The sequence below is a fragment of the Adiantum capillus-veneris genome, chromosome 6 (genome assembly GCF_014529385.1).
Source record: "Adiantum capillus-veneris isolate H3 chromosome 6, ASM1452938v2, whole genome shotgun sequence".
NCBI lineage: Eukaryota > Viridiplantae > Streptophyta > Polypodiopsida > Polypodiales > Pteridaceae > Adiantum > Adiantum capillus-veneris.
This window is the reverse complement of record NC_140936.1, coordinates 43,668,414-43,688,593: the sequence shown is the minus strand read 5'-3', so window position 1 is coordinate 43,688,593 and position 20,180 is coordinate 43,668,414. Positions and strand designations below refer to the sequence as shown.

General features: G+C 42.8%; 1 protein-coding gene across 1 annotated transcript in view; it reads right to left on the bottom strand.

Annotated features, from left to right (window-relative positions):
* Positions 1 to 6,444: 6,444 nt before the first annotated feature.
* LOC147455422 (putative chromo domain-containing protein LHP1) overlaps positions 6,445 to 20,180 on the bottom strand; it is a 64,573-nt gene continuing 50,837 nt past the window's right edge. The window contains exons 5-6 of the mRNA XM_086514200.1: positions 6,931 to 6,991; positions 6,445 to 6,803 (exon numbers count right to left, since the gene is read on the bottom strand). Of these exons, the coding sequence (XP_086370326.1) occupies positions 6,744 to 6,803; positions 6,931 to 6,991 (121 nt within the window). The 3' untranslated portion in view covers positions 6,445 to 6,743. The remainder of the gene's footprint in view (positions 6,804 to 6,930; positions 6,992 to 20,180) is intronic.

Genomic DNA, 20,180 nt, shown 5'->3' with positions numbered 1-20,180 from the left:
ACATCCCCTTAACTAATGCACTTGCCTCATAATCTCCTCTTGTTGAGCTTGAGAAACCCTATAAGGATTTTTATTACGCGGTGACCTCCCAGGTAGAAGCTCTATCTTGTGGTCATCATCCCCTTGTTTTGGAGGTAACTCCATAGGGATGTCATCGATAAATACATTTTGGAATACATTTAGAAAATTAGACAAGTTTAATTCTTCTTCATTCCTACCACTTTGTTTTGTTAAAACATTAGCATCATTTAAAGACTCTTTGACAAAATTCATGTACGAGGAAACTGAGCTTTTCATTGACTTATCAAAAGCAAGATAATTTACAAGTGGTATAGTATGACCGGACTTATTAGCATCTATATACATGCTCTTTTCCATGTAGGTGAAGTAGATTCTCCTTTGAGGGAACTTCATGTTGGCAGCCATGCGGTTGAACCATGGTACCCCTAGGGTAACATCCTCATGTTGGAGAGGAGAGATGAAAAAGTCTTATTTGTTAGCGTAGCTTTGGACATGAAGCCTCAACTTCCCAATCAAGGGAGTAATGGAGGCTTGCTATCCCTTGAAAGCCTCATCGGCAGTTACAGTATCTCCCATCTCGAAAGCTTGTATGGACAGCTTTGTGGCCAACTTCGTTGATATGAAGTTGTGAGTAGAGCCAGGATCAAATAGGATGAAGGCATTATGCTCCCTCACCTTCCCCCAAACATATGAAAGGGATGATCCTTTGCAAATGAGAATCCTCTTCTGGAGTTTTGACCGTGGAAGCTCTAAGAGTCTCATTGCGGAAATTTATTTTGGGGCAAGAACGATATCCATGTCCTTGCTCCCCTCACTTAATACATTTGTGATCTTTGTGAAAAGCCTCTAGCTCTTCAGGAGAGAGTTTATTTTTACCTTTGTAAACTCCTTTCTCCTTGGTCTTGTTGTTGTTGCTGTTGGAATTGCCTTGGGAAGAACTTTAAGTATTGTTTTTCCCTCTCGAATCATTCCAATCTTTGTTTTCCATGGGCTTGGAATTTCGTTTAGCCCCTTGTTTGAAATCAATGCAAGAAGCAACCACAATGTGGTGGATGAATTTGGTGATAGAACCCAGGCCATTGTTAGTTGACATACTCGGCCATTTCTTCAGGTAATCCTACACAAAATTTTTGATTTTTCTCGATGAAGTCTATCTTTTGAAAGACTGTAGCTTTGAGATGTAAATCCCAAAACTTGTCTACATATTTGTGGATATACTCGTGGGAGAGTAGCTTCAAGCTTCTCCATTCAATAAGCACTTTGTCACTGGTAGCGCTTGCAAGGAATTGCATCATTAAGGAAACTCATATAGTTTTCCATGTCCTTGGGGCTTCGCCATTCCCATGGAGACTAGCCCACCATTGACGAGTAGATTTTTGAAAGTGCATAGCTACATGGAGTAGCTTGGAGGATTCTGTGAAGCTCTCATCTCCAAAGGCCGCATCGAATTGTTGAATGAAGGCCAATACTTTGTCAGTAGCACCAAAGGTGTCATCATAGGTGAGAAAAGAGATACTCTTTACTCCCTCTTAAAACTTCTTAAGCTTTTGGGACCTTTGCCAAGCAGGGTAGGATTTGTGATGTCCTCTCCTCTTGTATTCTCTATGAGAATAACCGCTGCTTTCGTCACAAGACGAGGAAGGTGAAGAAGCAGGAGAAGAGGGTGACCTCATTCTTGCCTTTTTCTTCCTTTGTTTCCTCTCTTCCTTTTTGGAGTGACGAGGAGAAGGACTATAGGATGATCTTTTCCTCTTGGGAGGAGTTGGGGATCATCGAGACCGCCGTCTTTGTGGAGCCACATCTTTAGAGGAATTTGGAGATTCAATTCTTTCTCATTCGTTGGATTCCTCCTCTTCTCTTATCGGAGAGAGGCTTGCTTGTTCCTCAGTGTAGTTGCCCGATAACTCCACTATTGCCACATTTGATCTCAAAGACATATCTACACTCTTGTTTGTGACCAACAAAAACATTGTAGACAAGGTTGAATCCAAAACAAATTGAAATTGATGACTCTAGGAGAATAGCCGCTGCTTTCGTTGGAAGTTGATGACTCTAGGAGAATAGCCGCTGCTTTCGTTGGAAGATGAAGAATAAGGAGAAGAGGGTGATCTTCTTTTTTTCCTCTCTTCCCTTTTGGAGTGATAAGGAGAATCACTATAGGATGATGTTTTTCTTTTGGGAGGAGTTGGGGATCGTTGAGACCGCCGTCTTTGTGGAGCCACATCTTCAAAGGAATTTGGAGATTCGCTTCTTTCTTGTTCATTGGATTCCTCCTCTTCTCTTATCGGAGAGAGTCTTCTTTTGGAAGTCTCAACAAGAGGCTTCCTAAGCTCTCTCTTCTTGGAGGGGTAGGGAAATCCCATGAGCATGAAGTTGTTAACTTTGGCTTGCAAGGCAGGGTTTCCCATAACTTGTTGCAACCTAGCTAGTAACAAGATAGTTAACAAACATTGGGGCATCATTAGTAGCACCTTCATGTGCAAAATCAAAGTTGTCAATATTCATTCTACTCTCTTTATTATTGTCGGCCATGCTAACTAAACTTATGTATATGCTACTTTGTGCTTTGGTATCGTCAAAAACCTTAGTTTCTACTCTTCTTTACCCTTGAAAATTAGCTCTCAAGCAGCCACACCCATGGTTTAGAGACTGTTGATTGCAAAGAGTAGTGGAGAGGGTCTAACATTGCTCGGTTGATTATGATTCCTATTGAGCTTGCTAGTAGCTCAATAATGGTTAAGATGAAGGCAAGCCCCGAAAGACTCCATTATTACGTCTATACTTCCCAACGGTGTACCTCAAACTAAGTCCTTTTCAACCAAGACAATAGATCCCTGTCCCACTTACCCTCTTGCAATGAACAGGTCCAACCTTTCATCGACAACTTAAAGACCTCTCTTCTTAAGCAAGAAAAGAGAAACCAATAGTTCTTATACCAATGTAATGGAATATGACTATGACATGGATAGTACCGGAATTTAAATAACCATATGAACATTTCCTTTAAGAGGGTTCTTTAAGGAGAATAAGAAGAGTACTTGATTGAAAGTAGTAAAATGAACATTACACCTAATTATCTTGGCATGAACAATACTTGTAAAAGAGAGAGAAAGGGTTAGAGAAATTGACAACAGTTGAGGACCGGATTTACTTGGAGCCGGTCCCCCCTCTAAAAGGCTTTTGTACTATAGATTCTCCCATGTAGAGAGACTTGGTATGATACAAGATTTGTGTTCCTTGAGACCTCATTGGTGCAATGAATATGGAAAGTTTCATGCACCAAGACTATGTCCTTAACTTTCTTACCAAAACATTGCCTTGTCCCCGGCATCAGTCCTAAGAGCTCAAACACCTTTGAAGGTGGAGAGAGCTAGTAGGGGATGAGGTAGGGAAGAGGAAGAAGAAGTAGCATATGAGAAAGACATAGACTCCTCACTTGATATTACTTTTGTTGCTTAGCATAGAATAATAGCATACGATAATAGCATAGTAATGGAGATAAAGGAGATGGCAAGCATGCATTTTGGAGCATGGCTCTTGGTTGGATTTGCATTCCATATCCAAGAGTTGTTTATGTAGGCTCTCAACTTCTCGAGCTTGGAGAAGGAGATGGTGTTCTTGCACACCACACTATGAGAATGTGTGTGTGGGGGGGTGAATGAGAGAGGGTATATGGGCAAGCACACTCCCTCCTTGCTTGGGTTTAACCCCTCTTCTAGCTCTTCCTTGATGGTGATTGGACCTCCTCAAGCCTAGCTAATCACATGATTTGTGCATATCAAGCAACAAGGGTAGCATTAGGACGAGAGAGGGCTTAAATAATGCTTAAACAATTGATTAAATAAACTAAATTTTCATTGGATTCCTTTAGAGGGATCATGTTGACTTTGGAACACCTCACCCCTTGAGCACCTTAGTCCTGAAGCCCCTCAAGCACCTTAGTCAGCAAGCACGACAAGCACGTTTAGTCAGCAAGCTCGACAAGCACCTCAAGCTTGGGCTGGGTATCCATCTCAAGCTCAGTCCTAGCTTGCCTAAGTTCCTAGGTCTAAGGACTTTTAACATTAACCTTTGGAGGTCTTTAATGAAGATAACCCTAACGTCTTTCAAGCTCCATTAGCTAACATTGCTCTTGGACATACCATCTCTCATTTGGACCCATTTGACTTCGGTCCTGTGTTGAGATAGATCCACAAGCACATGTCTATATTCTAACTCTTGTTCCCGTTTATTTTCCCACATTAAATGATCAATTTAATATGAGAAAAGCATTTGGGTTAGTTAGATATTATATTTTATGACACTTGACACGAAGCAATACCTCTATCACATTGCTTAAACTGCATGCCCAAGTAATGATGCAAAACCCCCAAGTCTTTCATCTTGAAAGTAGCAATCAATTCAATCATGAACTCAACAATGTTCGTCTCATTTGAACCATTAAATCGTCTACATACACAATGACGATGAGATACTCACGTTTGATATACAAAATGCTTTTATTTGGACTAGTATAAAAGCTCAACCAAGCGCAAGGAGACTGCTTTAACCCATATAAAGCTTTCTTGATTTTTCACACTTGTTTCTTGTCCTTTCTTGACAAAATCCTGGGGTTATGTTACATATCATTCCTAAAATATATCATCATTCAAAAAAGGAGAATTTTGATTCGAGTTCATTTTTGAGTCCCAAAATATTACTCAACCCCAAAGCTCACCCAATTCGGAGAAAGTGAGCAGGGGGGTACTGGCGACATTGGCGACTATGTCCAAAAGATACAACTTGCTCTAATAGCAATTGTTGAAATTAGGATTGCAGGGCTGCACAAACAACTTGGAGGCATTGGCGACTGCGCGGGATGACGCAACTTGTAGAAGATGAAGGAGCTCAAAGCACACAACAGACAGCGTACTGGTTAGTGCCCTGATAGAAAGATAAGCTAGCCGTAGAGAGCGATGGACGTATATACAATGCATGGGAGGAAAAACATCTTAATGAGGGAAAAAATACCCTGACGGTCTTAAGGGTGTTCACACACATCACTACCACATATATGGTAACACTTTAAGAGATTTTGAGGGCAAAATGAAGTGAGAACCTTCAAAAAGGTTTGCGTCATTCTAGTTTTTAAAATTTGAAAATTTTGACCACATTGTTGCATTTGGAAGACACAAAAACCCTCGAAACAATTGTCTACATGTCTCATTCTTACACCCAAAGACGGAATTTTGGACCACCAAAACCTCCAAAAAGTGACCCCATGCTGATGTAAACACTTTCAGAAAATTTTAAGATGAAATTTGACAATTTTAGCCACATGGTCGTGTTTCGAACGACTTCTATTTATGATAGTCATGTTTTGGGTTTTGACCAGTTTCAAATGTAATTGCACGGCCAAAATTGTATGTTGAAACCTTCCAAAAGTATTATGTATCGGTTTGAAACCCATCTCTAGGTAGCAAAATGAGATATATGGGCAATGGTTTCTAGAGTTTTAGGACGTTTCGGAAGAAATGGGGTGGTCAAAATTATCAAATTCCAACAATTATGAAAATTTAGATTGGTGGGAAACATTTTTTAAGCTTTTAATTCATTATAAAACATGGATAATTGCTTTCCAAGGTTTTTGAGACATTTCAACGCGATGGTTGTTTTTAGGGTTTATGAGATTTTGAATGCAACGACGAATCAAAATTATCAATATTCCTCTCAATATAATGGTGAAGATTTGGGGTACTACTACTGATATCTATTTTCTTCTGGCTCGGCACCTCTGTTAGTTTCCATCATGCATTGTACGGTTGAAAATATAACTCAACTTAGCAATAGGGCATGCCTATGCTATCAAAAAAACTTGCTCTTTTTAGAAAATAAAAAATAAAATAATAAGAATAATACTTCACATGGAAATATAATTGCTAGCAATAGAGTAATAGCATTAAAAATAGAATAAAATTTGGGATGCAAGGGACGCTACTTTTTTGTCCACCCACTTATGCTTTCACCCTGAAAGATTTGTGTATGGGCACCGAGTTACATATGAAAGGGAGGCCATTTCTTTTTGTCGGTGCTTGTGTGCTATAGTATGGAGGCTAGAATGACTACTCATGTGTCTTCAAACAATGAGAGACCTACGTGAGAGACTCGGTAACAAAGAAGCAAAAAGAACAGAAGTGGAAAGCAGAGACATTTTCTGCAGGTGGTGCTTGAAAAACATGATTTCAACTTCAACCACGCAAAAACACAACTTTGCCCAAACACGGAAGAGAACTGAAAAAGAAGCCAGACTCTTCAAATCAACCCAGTATGGAAATGACCTAAAACTCCCTGATAAAACCAATTTCACTTTGAACGGCCTACAACACTTCCAAAGTTTTACAAACCTTTTGCAAAACACTATTCAATAGAATATGCACTTAACAGTCAAAGGCATCAAGACAGCATTTATAGACTAATTTCACAAATTAGCAATCAAAGCTACCCTACATTTCACTACCTTGACCATTGAACAAGGCCATGTACCAGAGGTTACACCAAACGTAAAATGGATGTGTTGATCTCAATAAAAGCCAACGGTTTCTAAGAAGCCCACAAGGAAGAGAGTTAATAGATATACAACAGTTTCCCTGTGGTTGCTGATCCTAAAGTAAAGGGGAAAAAAAGGAAGTATTCTCTCCAAAGAAGGGACCAGGTGGCTGTTGGTGGCTTATATTGGTATGACGTCAATTTATGCTGTTGTTTGTGGAGCTATAACGCAAGTGCTTCTCATAGAACTCTATCAACTGAAAAGAGCATTCCCACTGTGAGCGTACGAAGAAAAATCAAACAGGAACTGAGATTTTAAAAATAAGTTGACACAGGATATCGAGCAGTTTTTACACGCAAACATGTTTTGATTATTCTGCTTACCAGTACTGGATAATTTGCCTTCATGTACTTATTGTCCACAAAAATTTCCTCCCCATCAGCCCTGCACAAAGGTCAAGGGTGCTCAGACGATTGAATGAACATTCATTGAACAAGGGTTCCATAGTCTATATTTGACTATAAATCCATGCATGTGTTAAAAACAAACTAATTTATGTGACATGAAGTCCAGTCACTAAGTCTATAAATCATGATGCATGTGTGAAAAAACGTATTAGTCACGACACACACATGACATCAGGTACCAAAACTAAGTTCATATAGCATTTGTTTTTACTAAGCAATTCAACAGTTAAACTCATATAATTTCCAAAGGTTATGTCGTACGCTAAAGTTTGTATAAATCATGATGCACAAGTAAGATTCAAAGGAAAGAAGAGGCTTTACCAGCAGGCTTCTGCATAAACAAACTTAAGTCCCACTGGAAAACCGACGTAGAAAGTGATATTCAACAACCCAAATGAGGGAGCAGACCAAAATCTGATACATAACATCAGCTACATCTGAGAGATCATACAAGGATAGCTCCTACTTGGGATCCATAGGAGTAGAGATAGGCTTGCGGTTGGTCATGCTGAAACCCTCCAGCGGTTCCTGGACATCACGCTGCTAAAGAAGAAGAAGAGAATTTTAACGTCGTAGGAAACTATCCCAAGAAACCTTAAAGATGCCCCCCTCTCTCTACCAAATCTCAAGTCCAAGGAGATGATGAAGCAAGCCAAGATGTCATCTCACACTCCTTGACCAAGCTCTCCATCGTCCAACGGATATGCTTGACATGGCTACCTGTGATAACAATATGATTCACATAGAGAATAACAAGTGTCATCAATCCTCCCTCTCTCGAAAGGTATAGGTCTGGGTCTGCAGAAGAGCGACAAAAGGAATGTCGCAAGAAGAAAGCATCTATCTTCTGGTACCAAGCACAAGGAGCTAACTTCAAGCCATAGAGAGCCTTATGCAATCTTAAACCGTGTCACTCAATCCTAGAACTAAGGAACCCCAAGGTTGCTCCACATACACCTGCAATGGCTGTTGAGAAACCCGTCATCATCTTTCCACTTGGGTTGTGAAAGTGCCTCCTAAGCTGAAAGAGGTTCTCTGTCCTTTGAAATTGAGGATATCAAGGCATAGTTCACCTATCAAAGAGCTCCATCTATCTCAAATATTTGCAACCATCGAGACTGTGTAATAGTGAGCGGAGCATGCCCATTTGGTGGAAAGTCTGACATTGTAGCAACTCCCAACGTATCCAGCAACCACCTTAGTAACTTGACGGGTGTGCCCCCAATATCAGGGGCAATTGGTATCTCCTCCTCATCATCCACACTATGATAAGTGTCACAGCCTTATGCTTGCTTCCAGATGCTTTCATTCCTACTCACTGCTTTTCTCTCACGTGCATTGACGTTTCCAAACATTGAAGCGACTTGTTACTATTGCACCGATGTTGCAGATTGTGGATCCAAACAAGCCCTTTGCGGTGGAATCAGATGTCAATGACTATGCAATGGCCGTTCTTCTATATCAAGATATCCGGCCTGTAGCATTCGAGTCACAAGCTCACAGACATACAAACATGTCACAAAGTGATGACGTGGCGGACAGCAGAAACCCTAATTTCTGCCAGAAACCCTAAAATTCTTGCAAACCCTAATTTCCGGAAATCGCGGAGGCTAAAAAAAAAAAAGAAATGATGAGCGACGCGAATTTTGCTTTTTTTTTATATAAAAAAAGAAAAGACTCTCTAAAGAGAGAGAGAGGACTACTGCTTTTGATTTTAAAAGCTTTTGGGGCAGTGCTTTTGGGCATCCCTTGTAACCTTTAAATAAGTAGTGAGGGTCTCACTTCTGAGAGCATCTGGACGCACAGTCTGAGAGTGAAACCCTAACCGCTCTCTTGTACTTTGATGATTGATTAATACAAAAAGAAATGCCGAAAGGGGCGCCAGTCTTTGGGGCCAATATCTCTAGGCACGGAACTCCGCCGGGCCAGTGCAAATCTATTGTGATCTATGAATTGTTTTGAAGTGGTTATTTCGTGCTGTCGCGGTTCATTCTTAACTTGGAGTGTCCAAGTCTGTTACAGTGGTATCAGAGCACGGCCGATTTCTCTTCTACGGGACAACGCTTCAGAAAGGGCAAGAAAAAGGCAAAGAAGGCTACATCTCGCCCAGTGAGTGACAGTTCTACTGAGGACTCGTCTACAGACAGCTCAGATTCTAATGATGAAAACTTTTATGCGAACAAGAAGAATTTTTACAAAGCAATCCACTATGACTTTCTCTTAGATGAAAGCAAGAAAGTTCGAGAGTTTAAGGAAGGTGGCCACTCGATCAAGTTTGATACTTTTTCAGGATACTCAGATGCTTCGAAGGCTTTGTCTTTTATACAGCAGTTTGACATCGCTTTCGCGGGAGGACGCTATTCAGAGCACTCCAAGATTCGGAGAGCTACCTCTTACCTTAAGGGGAATGCTCGTACTTGGTGGTCCGCGCTTCTTTTAAACAACACTGCGCCAGTTAAATGGCTGAAATTTAAGAGACTTTTTATTTCTTCTTGGTTGACTCAAGAGTTTGAGCGAGATATACGAGCTGCTTGGAACCATCTTCGGATGACCAAGAAAGATACAATCAATGCTTATTGTGAAAGATTCTGGAGCTCTTTTCTACCCGCCTCTTCATTCAAGAAGATCTCGTTCAGAGAACAGATTGAGCGGTTTACCTTGGGTCTACCTACAGAGATCCGAGATCACTTCTTGGAACAGAAGTCAGCTTCTATTCAGGAGCTGATGAGTCATGCGAAGCGGGGCTTTGCCATTCACTCTGGCAATCTGACCTACCCCACAGATGAGGCTATGACACAACGAGCCGAACAGACTTCTGGGAATGAAAGTAGAAAGAAAAAAGAGCAACCACGAGAAAAATGATGCACTACCCAAGCTTACTCCTGAGGAGAGAGCTCGCTTCATCAGAGAGGGGAAGTGCTTTGGATGCGGGGAACATGGACATATCTCCGCGAAGTGTCCTGAAAAGGCACAGAAAGAACAGAATGATAAAGACGACGACAGGTCTGAGAGTTCAAGAGCAGCTGAGGAATGTGGCAGAAAAGGCAGATAGAAAAGCAGAACTGGTACCACATGGCGTGGGACCTATACCGAATCTAATGAATGAAAGTACAAACTTTGCCGCTTTTGGGGCAAAGTGAACGATCAGGAAGCTCTTTTAAAGGAGCCAAGGCCAACTTCTTTTCACTTGGAATTGGTAGCTCGATTTGGAATTATGCGTGACAGACTGATGCCACAGGCGGAGGTAGTTCGGCTGGCACCCGGATGGGATGTTGCCATTACACCGAGCATTGGCAAACTTCATTTGCAATGATAGGGGTGTCCAGGGCACGCGAGTGACGTTCTACTCAGGATCCCTTGGTACCACAAGAACTACGCCGTGGTTGACTACCGAGCCGAGAAAGCGACTTTGATAAATGAAGGGCTTAGAGATTGTACTTGATAAACTTCAGTTTCTTACTCATTCTTTTGGGAGAGAACTGAACGCTGGATAAAGGTTGAATATGTTTTCACCTGATCAAAAGAACACCAAGATTTTTCTCCACACTCATGCCGATTGCTTTTCAGAGGGCCTGAAGATCAAACGATTGATCTGAAACCTGGAAGCACGCCACCGATTCGGCCACCTTACCGTGTGAGCCGAGTACAGAATGAAAAGATTATGAACCCAGTAAAGGACCTCTTGGAAAAGGGTCTTGTCCAGCCTAGTACTTCACCGTATTGCTCTCCAGTGTTGTTGGTTTTGAAGAAAGACGGATCTTGGAGAATGTGCATGGATTATAGCACTCTCAACGAAATCACCATCAAGAACAGATTTCCGATTCCTAGGATCGATGATATACTTGACAGGTTACAGGGATCCTCATGCTTTAGCAGGATTGACTTGAAGAGTGGATATCATCAGATCAGGATAGCGCCAGGAGATGTCTACAACAGAGCTTTTCGGACGACTTTTGGGTTATTTGAGTTTCTGGTGATGCCTTTTGGCTTAACCAATGCTCCTGCGACATTTAACCGGATGATGGACAGGATTTTTCAAGAGTACAGGCTATTTGTTGGCACTTTCTTTGACGACATCATTGTTTTCTCCAAGAATGAGGCAGAACACAGAGATCATCTGCTTCAAGTCTTTCAGGCATTACGAGATCACACGTTAGTGATTAATGCAAAGAAAAGTGAATTTTTCCTACCAGAGATGCAGTTTTTGGGACACATTGTGTCAGCAACAGGAGTGCAAATGGACCCGGCCAAGATAGAGACTATCCGTGATTGGCCCGATTTGAGGAATGTCCATTAAGTTAGAAGCTTCTTTGGACTGTGTTCGTACTACAGGCGGTTCATACGAAAGTTTGTAGAAGTTGCTTTCCCTTTGCATACCTTGACACAGAAAGGAGTACCTTTTTCGTGGGGACCCACAGAGGTGACTGCCTTTCAGACATTGAAAGAGAAATTGACTACAGGACCAGATTTGACTTTGCCGGACTTGCAGAAGTCATTTGAAGTATTTTGTGATGCTTGTGGTCGTAGTCTGGGTGCGGTCTTGATGCAAGAAGGCCATGTCATAGCTTACGAGAGCCGTTTGTTCTCTAGGCCGGAGATGACAGCACAGATCTATGAGAAAGAGCTTTTGGCGGTTATCCATGCTCTTACTCAGTGGCGGCATTACCTACTCGGAGCAGATTTTACTGTCTTTAAAGACCATCAGAGTTTGCGCTACTTCTTGTCACAGAAGCAGCTTTCGGAAAAGCAGATGCGGTGGACGAACATCTTGTCATAGTTCCACTTCCAGATTGTCCATGTGCAGGGAGAGAAGAATGTGGTGGCAGATGCTTTGTCTCGGAAACCGTTGGTTCTGGCTATTTCCGCGATACATCATAGGAGCTTCGAGGATATGGTCGATCAGTATGCCACAGATACAAATTTTGCAGATATTTTCACACGGATACGAGATGGGGAGACAGTAGCGGGATACTCCCTTCGGGAAGGCTACTTGATGAAAAAGACTATGTTGTGCGTTACACAGCCGTTGAGGGATAAGGTTATTACTGAATGCCACTATCCACCTTTTACGGGTCACCGCGGCATTGCTACCACCATGAAGGGGGTAGACAGATACTTCTTTGGGCCCATACTCAAAAAGGATGTGGAAGAGTTTGTGCGCAGTTGCTTGGTATGCCAGAAGGTCAAGTTTCACAGGCATAAGGCACAGGGATTGTTACAGCCTTTACCCATACCCACCCACCCCTGGGAAAGTATTGCAATGGATTTCATTTTTGATCTCCCGAGAACACAGAAAGATCACTATGATTTTCCGATTACATGGCACGTCTGAGACGATTGTCTCCGACAAAGACCCCAAATTTATGATTTTGTTTTGGAAGGCAATTTGGGAGAACATTGGCACGCGGTTGCAGTTCTCGTCATCGTTCCACTTGCAGACTGACGGGCAATTTGAGATTGCCAATTCAGTGGTTTTAGATTTATTGAAGTCTTGTATCTCGGATACGAAGCCTCAATGGGAAAAGAACTTACCTTTGGTAGAATTTGCCTACAATAACACGATACACTCTTCGACGGGGAAGACGCCATGTGAGATTGTTGAAAGTGCTGCGAAGGTTCCATCCTTCCTGAGCACGAAAGATTAGATATTTGAAGCAGATGAATATTCGCGAGATTTGAATACTGCTTTTGCCAAGGTTCGCGAGACTTTGCCGGAGTCTCAAGAACGACAGAAAAAGGCAGCAGATCGTTATCGTCGCGACTTGAAACTGAAGGAGGATGATTGGGTGCTCTTACTTTTGAGAAGGCACACCTACGAAAGAAAAAGGGAAAGGAGAGGTTTTTTCCAAAGCTTAGTATGCGATACTACGGACCTTTCCAGATCACTGACAAGATAAATGATGTCTCCTTTAGATTGAAACTGCCATATACTTGGAGGATTCACAATGCATTGCATGTGAGTCTCTTGAAACCTGTTAAGGGTCATGTGCCTGATGATAGGGAGCCTGATGAGCAACCCGGAGTGGAAGAAAACGAAGAGATCCTTGTTCCTAAACAGATTTTGGCACATAACGATACGAAGAAAGGTAAAGTCCGAAGGTGGTTCTTGGTTAAATTCAAGAACTTTCCTGCATTTGATGCGAAGTGGATGGAGGAGGAGGACCTAGCAGATACTCCTCAGATTGTGAAACTTTACCTCGATGTTTTGGTTTAGCATAGTCTACTCCAAACGGAACCCAGAAACTCAACTTGGCCGAAGATCTGGTGCGGTGGGATGCACAAGAGGGGAGTTACTCCGCTTCCTTGTCAACAGATGCCTCGATTTTGATACTAAAGTCACTGATGTCTCTCTGAGCTTCAGGGATACTGAGAGCTGACAGTATTCTGCTGGATGACTTTATGAAATGGAATTCCTGATAATGATACTGATTTGTTCTTGACTTCTTGTGAGTGCAGGAACTGATAGCCGAAATGACTGCAGCATTTTGGTCTGATTGATCTCGAATAGACATGGTTGCAATAGGGGTTAGTCAATTGGACATCGATGAGGTCCCGATTGGACCTAGATGTGATTGCTAGCTACAATGCCGATAAATCATGGTCTAAGATCCGAATGAATGTTGAATGTCATGTGATGTCTGGTGATGTCCTGTGATGTCGTGTGATGTGACTGTCGATTTTGTACATGTGCTAGATGTGTGTTCCTAGTACGTAGGTAGTAACAATCAGTGTCTGCTAAGACGGTTTATGGCTTTTGTCGGTTTTGCAAGCGTAATCGCGGTCGATTACAATGCTTTCAAGAGGAGGGTATGTCACAAAGTGATGACGTGGCGGACAGCAGAAACCCTAATTTCTGCCAAAAACCCTAAAATTCCTGCAAACTCTAATTTCTACCAAAAACCCTAATTTCCGAAAATCGCGGAGGCTAAAAAAATAATAATAATAAATAATAAATTTTGAAATGATGAGCGACGCGAATTTTGCTTTTTTTTTATATAAAAAAAGAAAAGACTCTCTAAAGAGAGAGAGAGGACTACTGCTTTTCATTTTAAAAGCTTTTGGGGCTCTGCTTTTGGGCATCCCTTGTAACCTTTAAATAAGTGGTGAGGGTCTCACTTCTGAGAGCATCTGGACGCTGAGTCTGAGAGTGAAACCCTAACCGCTCTCTTGTACTTTGATGATTGATTAATACAAAAAGAAATACCGAAAGGGGCGCCAGTCTTTGGGGCCAATATCTTTAGGCACGGAACTCCGCCGGGCCAGTGCAAATCTATTGTGATCTGTGAATTGTTTTGAAGTGGTTATTTGGTGCTGTCGCGGTTGATTCTTGACTTGGAGTGCCCAAGTCTGTTACACAAGCTCATTTCATTCCGATGAAGAAAACAGTCAAGCCGGATTACTTAGCAAAACTGTTTGTGGCCCAGATCTTCAGATTACATTGCATGCCTGAGACGATTGTCTTCGACAGGGACCCCAAACTCACGAGTTTGTTTTGGAAGGCTATTTGGGAGAACATTGGCACGCGGTTGCAGTTCTTGTCATCTTTCTACCCGCAGACTGACGGGCAATCTGAGATTGCCAATTCAGTTGTACTAGATTTATTGATGTCTTACATCTCGGATGAATAGTAAAAGTATTTACCTTTGGTGGAATTTGCCTACGATACACTCTTCGACGAGGAAGACGCCATTTGAGATTATTGAAGGTGCTACAAAGGTTCCACCCTTCCTAAGCATGAAAGATAAGATTCTTGAAGCCGATGAGTACATGCGTGACTTGGACACGGGTTTTGCCAAGGTCCGCGAGGCTTTGCAGAAATCTCAAGAAAGACAGGAAAAGGCAGCAGATCGCCATCGTCGCGATTCGAAGTTGAAGGAGAACAACTCGGTGCTCGTATGTTTTGAGAAGGCACGCTTGAGAAAGAAAAAGGGAAAGGAGAGGCTCTTTCCAAAGCTTAGTATGCAATACTACGGACCTTTCCAGATCTCGGAAAAGATAAATGATGTCTCCTTTAGACTGAAGCTGCTCGATACTTGGGAGGATTCACAATGCTTTTCATGTGAGTCTTATGAAGCCTTCTAAAGGCGATGTGCCCGACGATGCAAAGTGGAAGAAAACGAGGAGATCCTTGTTTCAGAACAAATATTGGCACATAAAGACAGAAAGATTAGAGGTAAAGGAAGAAGGCGGTTCTTGGTTAAATTCAAGAACTATCCTGCATTGGATGCGAAGTGGATGGAGGAGGAGGACCTAGTAGATACTCCTCAGATTGTGAATCTTTACCTTGGACGCAGAGTCTGAGAGTGAGACCCAACCACTCCGTGTACTTTGTGCAACTGATTATTACAAAAAGAAATACCGAAAGGGGTGCCAGTCTTTGGGGCAATATCTCTAGGCACGGAACTCCGCCAGGCAATGTCGAATAAATTGTGAACTGTGAACTGTTTTGAAGTGAATTCTTGTTGTGTCGCAGTAGAATCTTGACTTGGAGTGTCCTAGTCTTATAGGGAGATGAATCATGGTACCAGGCACATGGGTTCAACATAGACATGTTGCCCCCCTTCTAGTACTCATTGGATGCACCCTCTTTGACTCTTACACAGTCCGAGATCACCAGGCTCATCCGCCAGGACCTGATTCAGCTAGACACCAGGAGGACATGGATACATCCAGCACAGGAGCCGGGCACAAAGATGGCTTTCTACAAGAGTACTGTCACGTGACACATCCAACCCTATGTGTCCGTGGACAAGCTACAGCACGACAAGGGTTCAGTCAGTCCAGTCAGTCTAGATTTAGAGTAATCTGACACTTTTGTGAGTCTATTCGTAGACCGTGCATGCCCAGTCACTTAGTGTAGATGCATATCCTCTGGTTGCACACACCATGATCATCAGTATTCCCATCAGAATCCATCAGATTCCATTCGGGGAATTTTCTAGTGCATTTAGCCTATTTGACCTATTTTTGGCATTTTTCACTTATTAATTTAAGTGACTTTCCAACAAAAGTAAGTAGGGCAATTTTGCTAAGTTTGTATATAAGCAAACTAGAGCAAGCACTATTTGGCAGAAGAGGCAGCAGGAGCACCTTGCTCAACAGGCAACTTCTCAGCAAGGACACCCCCCCCCCCCCCCCCCCCCCCCCCCAGGAGACTTAGCGTTTTCAGCCAAGGACAGCCAACGTTTTTCTCCATTGCAGATCAGCCCCAACGTTTTGCATTGCAGACCAACCCGGCGACATCAAAACACAACAGAAGCCTAGCGTTTTTCCAGAAGCACAGAATTCAGCCCTAGCGTTTTGATTTGCAGATCAGCCCCAGCGTTTTGCAGATTCACCGCGACGGAACATCAAGAACCATCAGCGTTTTCAGTTTTCAGCCTTTAGACATCGCAGAAGAACCCCCGAACCTCGCAGATCTCACCTTCCCGCAGCAATTCCTCGCGGCACGGTCAGTTTCCGCAAGGTTTACAGTTTCAGCCCGGAAAACGCAGATTTCAGCATCTGTGTTTTCAGCGCGTCGTCGTGCATCGTCGCCATCGACATCAAACCGACATAGAGTCAGAATTCAGCAGATAAAGATTTGCAGATTTCAGCCATTAGAGTTTTCAGATTTCAGCACGTCTCGTCGTCGTCCTCATCGTCATCGACATCGTCGACAAGTCCAAGCAGCGTAGAGATTTGTGCAATCATAAGTAAACCGCTCTCTCCATAGAGAGTGGGGCCTTCGGAGGAGGGTTTTACAACGTCTCTGGTGTCGTGTTCTCTTCGCTATCTCTAAGTCTCATGCATTTCCATTCAGTGTCCATTCACTTCGTCACCGTCGTGAATTGCTGTTATCACCTGGTGATTGGGTTCTGTTAAGGTTTGCAAAGGCAAGGTTAAAGAAGATGAAGGGCAAGGAACGGCTGTTTCCTAAGCTCAGCAGCGTTACTATGGGCCTTTTCAAGTGCTTGACAAGATCAGCGATGTGGCTTACAGGCTGAAATTGCCTCATGCGTGGAAGATTCATAATGCGTTTCATGTGAGTCTTCTAAGACCCTTCGTGGGTGATGTGCCAAAAGATATGCCAGATGAGGATCAGCCAGAAGTTGAGGAACTTGATGAGATCCTGGTACCTGAGCAAGGACAGAAAAGTTAAAGGACAAGTTGCAAGACGCTATTTGGTGAAGTTCAAGAACTATCCGCCTATGGATGCAAAGTGGATGGAAGAGCATGAACTATCAGAGTCACCAAATGTATTGCAGCTTTACCTTGAAGCCTTTGGGTTACAACCTACTTATGCCCCAACCCAACATGTGCAAAGGAGGGCTAGTACATCAAATGTACATATGAATTCAGTGTAATAGATGGAAATGATAAAAGTATGAAGGTCTCATTAAGTCATTTGTATCTATGTGTTATGACCTTTCTTGCGGACACATGCGATGATAAAAGAGTGTTAATAGCACAAGATCATCAGTGGCGTGTATTTATGGTATGCAATCGAGGACGTTTGCGATTTCAAGAGGGGGGTATGTCACAAGGACGTGGCAACTGTTAACTATGTCACGAGGACGTGGCAACAGCTAACTTTAGTTGTTGGTTTCTTTCCAATGGGTTTTGTTTTATTTTTGAGACCCTCTTCTTGAAGTAGCAAACGGTCGGACATTGTATGGCCAATGTGAACGGTAGTTTCACCCGCAAATGGGTAGTGGTCGGCACTGGAATTCGTATGGTAAGAGGATGTCTAGGCTCAGAGCAGATCATATAGGTCCCCCCATCGCACTTAGGAAGTTGGTGGATACTAGGAAGTGAACTCAATAAAGGCCTAAAGTCAAGGTGTGACTACCAACAGAACGTATCCGACAGTTGGGCCACATTGCACTTTTGGATGCGGTCCCAATGAGGATAGATGGTCAGATGACCACAGGGAGCCCAACGGAATCATTTCCTAAAATTTAGGGAACTGCTATTTTGGGCCATGAAATGTGTTCGCGTCATTACCTCCGGTATGACTAGGGAAACACTTTACAACTCTGCCGCGAAGTAAACTGGGCAACCGGTCGGGAGATTTTTAGGCGGCAACCGCGAAACGGGAAATGGCTTGTAAACGCGCCAAGTGGCACATTTCTGTGCACTTTCCTCATGCAAGAAGAAGTGGCACTGAATTTGATACTGGGAGAGGCCTCATTTGCAAACCGTTACAGGTTACCTTTGCTAAGTGCTTTGTGTGTGTCTAAAGTAAAGAATTTCGGGTGAAAGCCAGCGCCTACCGCCCCGCGCCAATTTTGGGACCTACAGGTTGTCGGCGTCTGCTCGGAGCATTCTAGCTTCCAAGCCGTGTGTGTATTTAGGTGTTAATCCCCGTTACAGGTTACCTCTGCAAAGTGCTCTGTGTGTGTCTAAAGTAAAGAATTTCGGGTGAAAGCCAACGCCTACCGCCCCACGGGCCGGTTTCATTCACAATCATGACATTTGAAGCTTCTTAGGCTTATGTTCCTACTATAGGAGGTTCATCCGAAATTTTGCTGAGATTGCGTCTCCACTCCATGCACTGCAAGAAAAAGGAGTTACTTTCAAGTGGACAACCAAGGAAATTTTAGCCTTTAAACACTTAAAAAAGAGAAGCCAACTTCAGATCTCCTAATCATTTTGCCAATTATTTCGAAACCTTTTGTGGTTCAGTGTGATGCGTGTGGCCATAGTCTTGGTGCAGTTCTAATGCAGAATGGCCGAGTAGTCGCATATGAGAGCATAATTATTTTGAAGACTGAAAGGAACTTGCAAGTCTATGAGAAAGAATTGCTAGTAGTAACCCATGCTCTCACTAGTTGGAAATACTATCTGGTAGGGACTGATTTTGTTGTCCAAAAAATTATCAAACCTTGCGATATTTTCTGACACAAACAAAGTTGTCTGAGAAGCATATGCGATGGGCAAACACCTTGTCAATGTTCCATTTTCAGATTGTGCATGTGCAAGGGAAAAAGAACGTGCTGGCTGATGCATTGTCAAGAAAGCCCCAAATTTCAGCAGTGTCAATTCCGTACCATTGTGAACTACACGAAATGAAGACACAATATGTTGAAGATTCAGATTTTGCAAGGATCTATGACCAGCTTGTTGATGGGCAACATCATGAGCACTATATGCTTAAGAATGACTTTCTCATGATGCATGGAAAGTTATGCGTTACTAAACAGATACGGCCAAAGGTTTTGATGGAAAGTCATGCTCCACCTTATGTTGGGCATCGTGGAATTGATGCAACAGTGAAAGGGGTTGAGGCATTCTTCTATTGGGAAGCTTTGCGTCAAGATGTTGACACATTTGTAAGATCATGCTTAGTTTGCCAAAAAGTCAAATTTGACAGGCAAAAGCAACCGGGATTGTTGCAGCCATTGCCGATCCCTGATAGGCCATGGGAAAGCATAGCGATGGACTTTTTGTCACAAACGGGAGCACATAACAATATAAAATACATTCGGATAAATAGGATTTATCACTTATTACTGAAGCCAGAGGATATAGACAGAAATAGATAGAGAGAGAGAGAGAGAGAGAGAGAGAGAGAGAGAGAGATAAAGTGAGAAGATCGACACAATACTGGGGACTAGAAGATGGGCTGGTCCCCCCCCGTAATAGTATCTTTATTACTGAGGAGAAGTCTATACAAGCACTTGAATCGAACGTATTACCACGTTTGTTCTAGAATAAGACTTGATGGTTCCTGGAAGCCTTAGCTTCCGATTCCTAGGGCAAAACCCTATTCCAAGGAACTTCCGTTCCTTATTCCAAATCCTTGAGAACCAAGGTTCTCGCCTCTGGATCACACCTTCCAGACTCGGGGCATGGCATCCCTACAACTCTTTCTCTGTTTCCAGAGTCTTGTTCCTGCAGAATAACTCCGCTTTCTTGGACACGAAGTCCTTCCCTTGGGATTTTCAACTTCCGGATCACATCTCGAGAGTCTACCTCTCTTCAATCCGTAGATCTGCTTTCCAAACTTGGGTACGAAACCCTTGGGCTGATCTGGCTCTAGTTCCTCAGAGCGCTTTTATCCTGCAGAGGCTCATGCCTTCCTCTGCTCCTACTCCCTCACGAAGAGGAAGTACACCTGCAATCAAATACTTAGAGATCATAACATAAAAATCGTACCTTCAAAGTCGCGACGCTCGTAACGC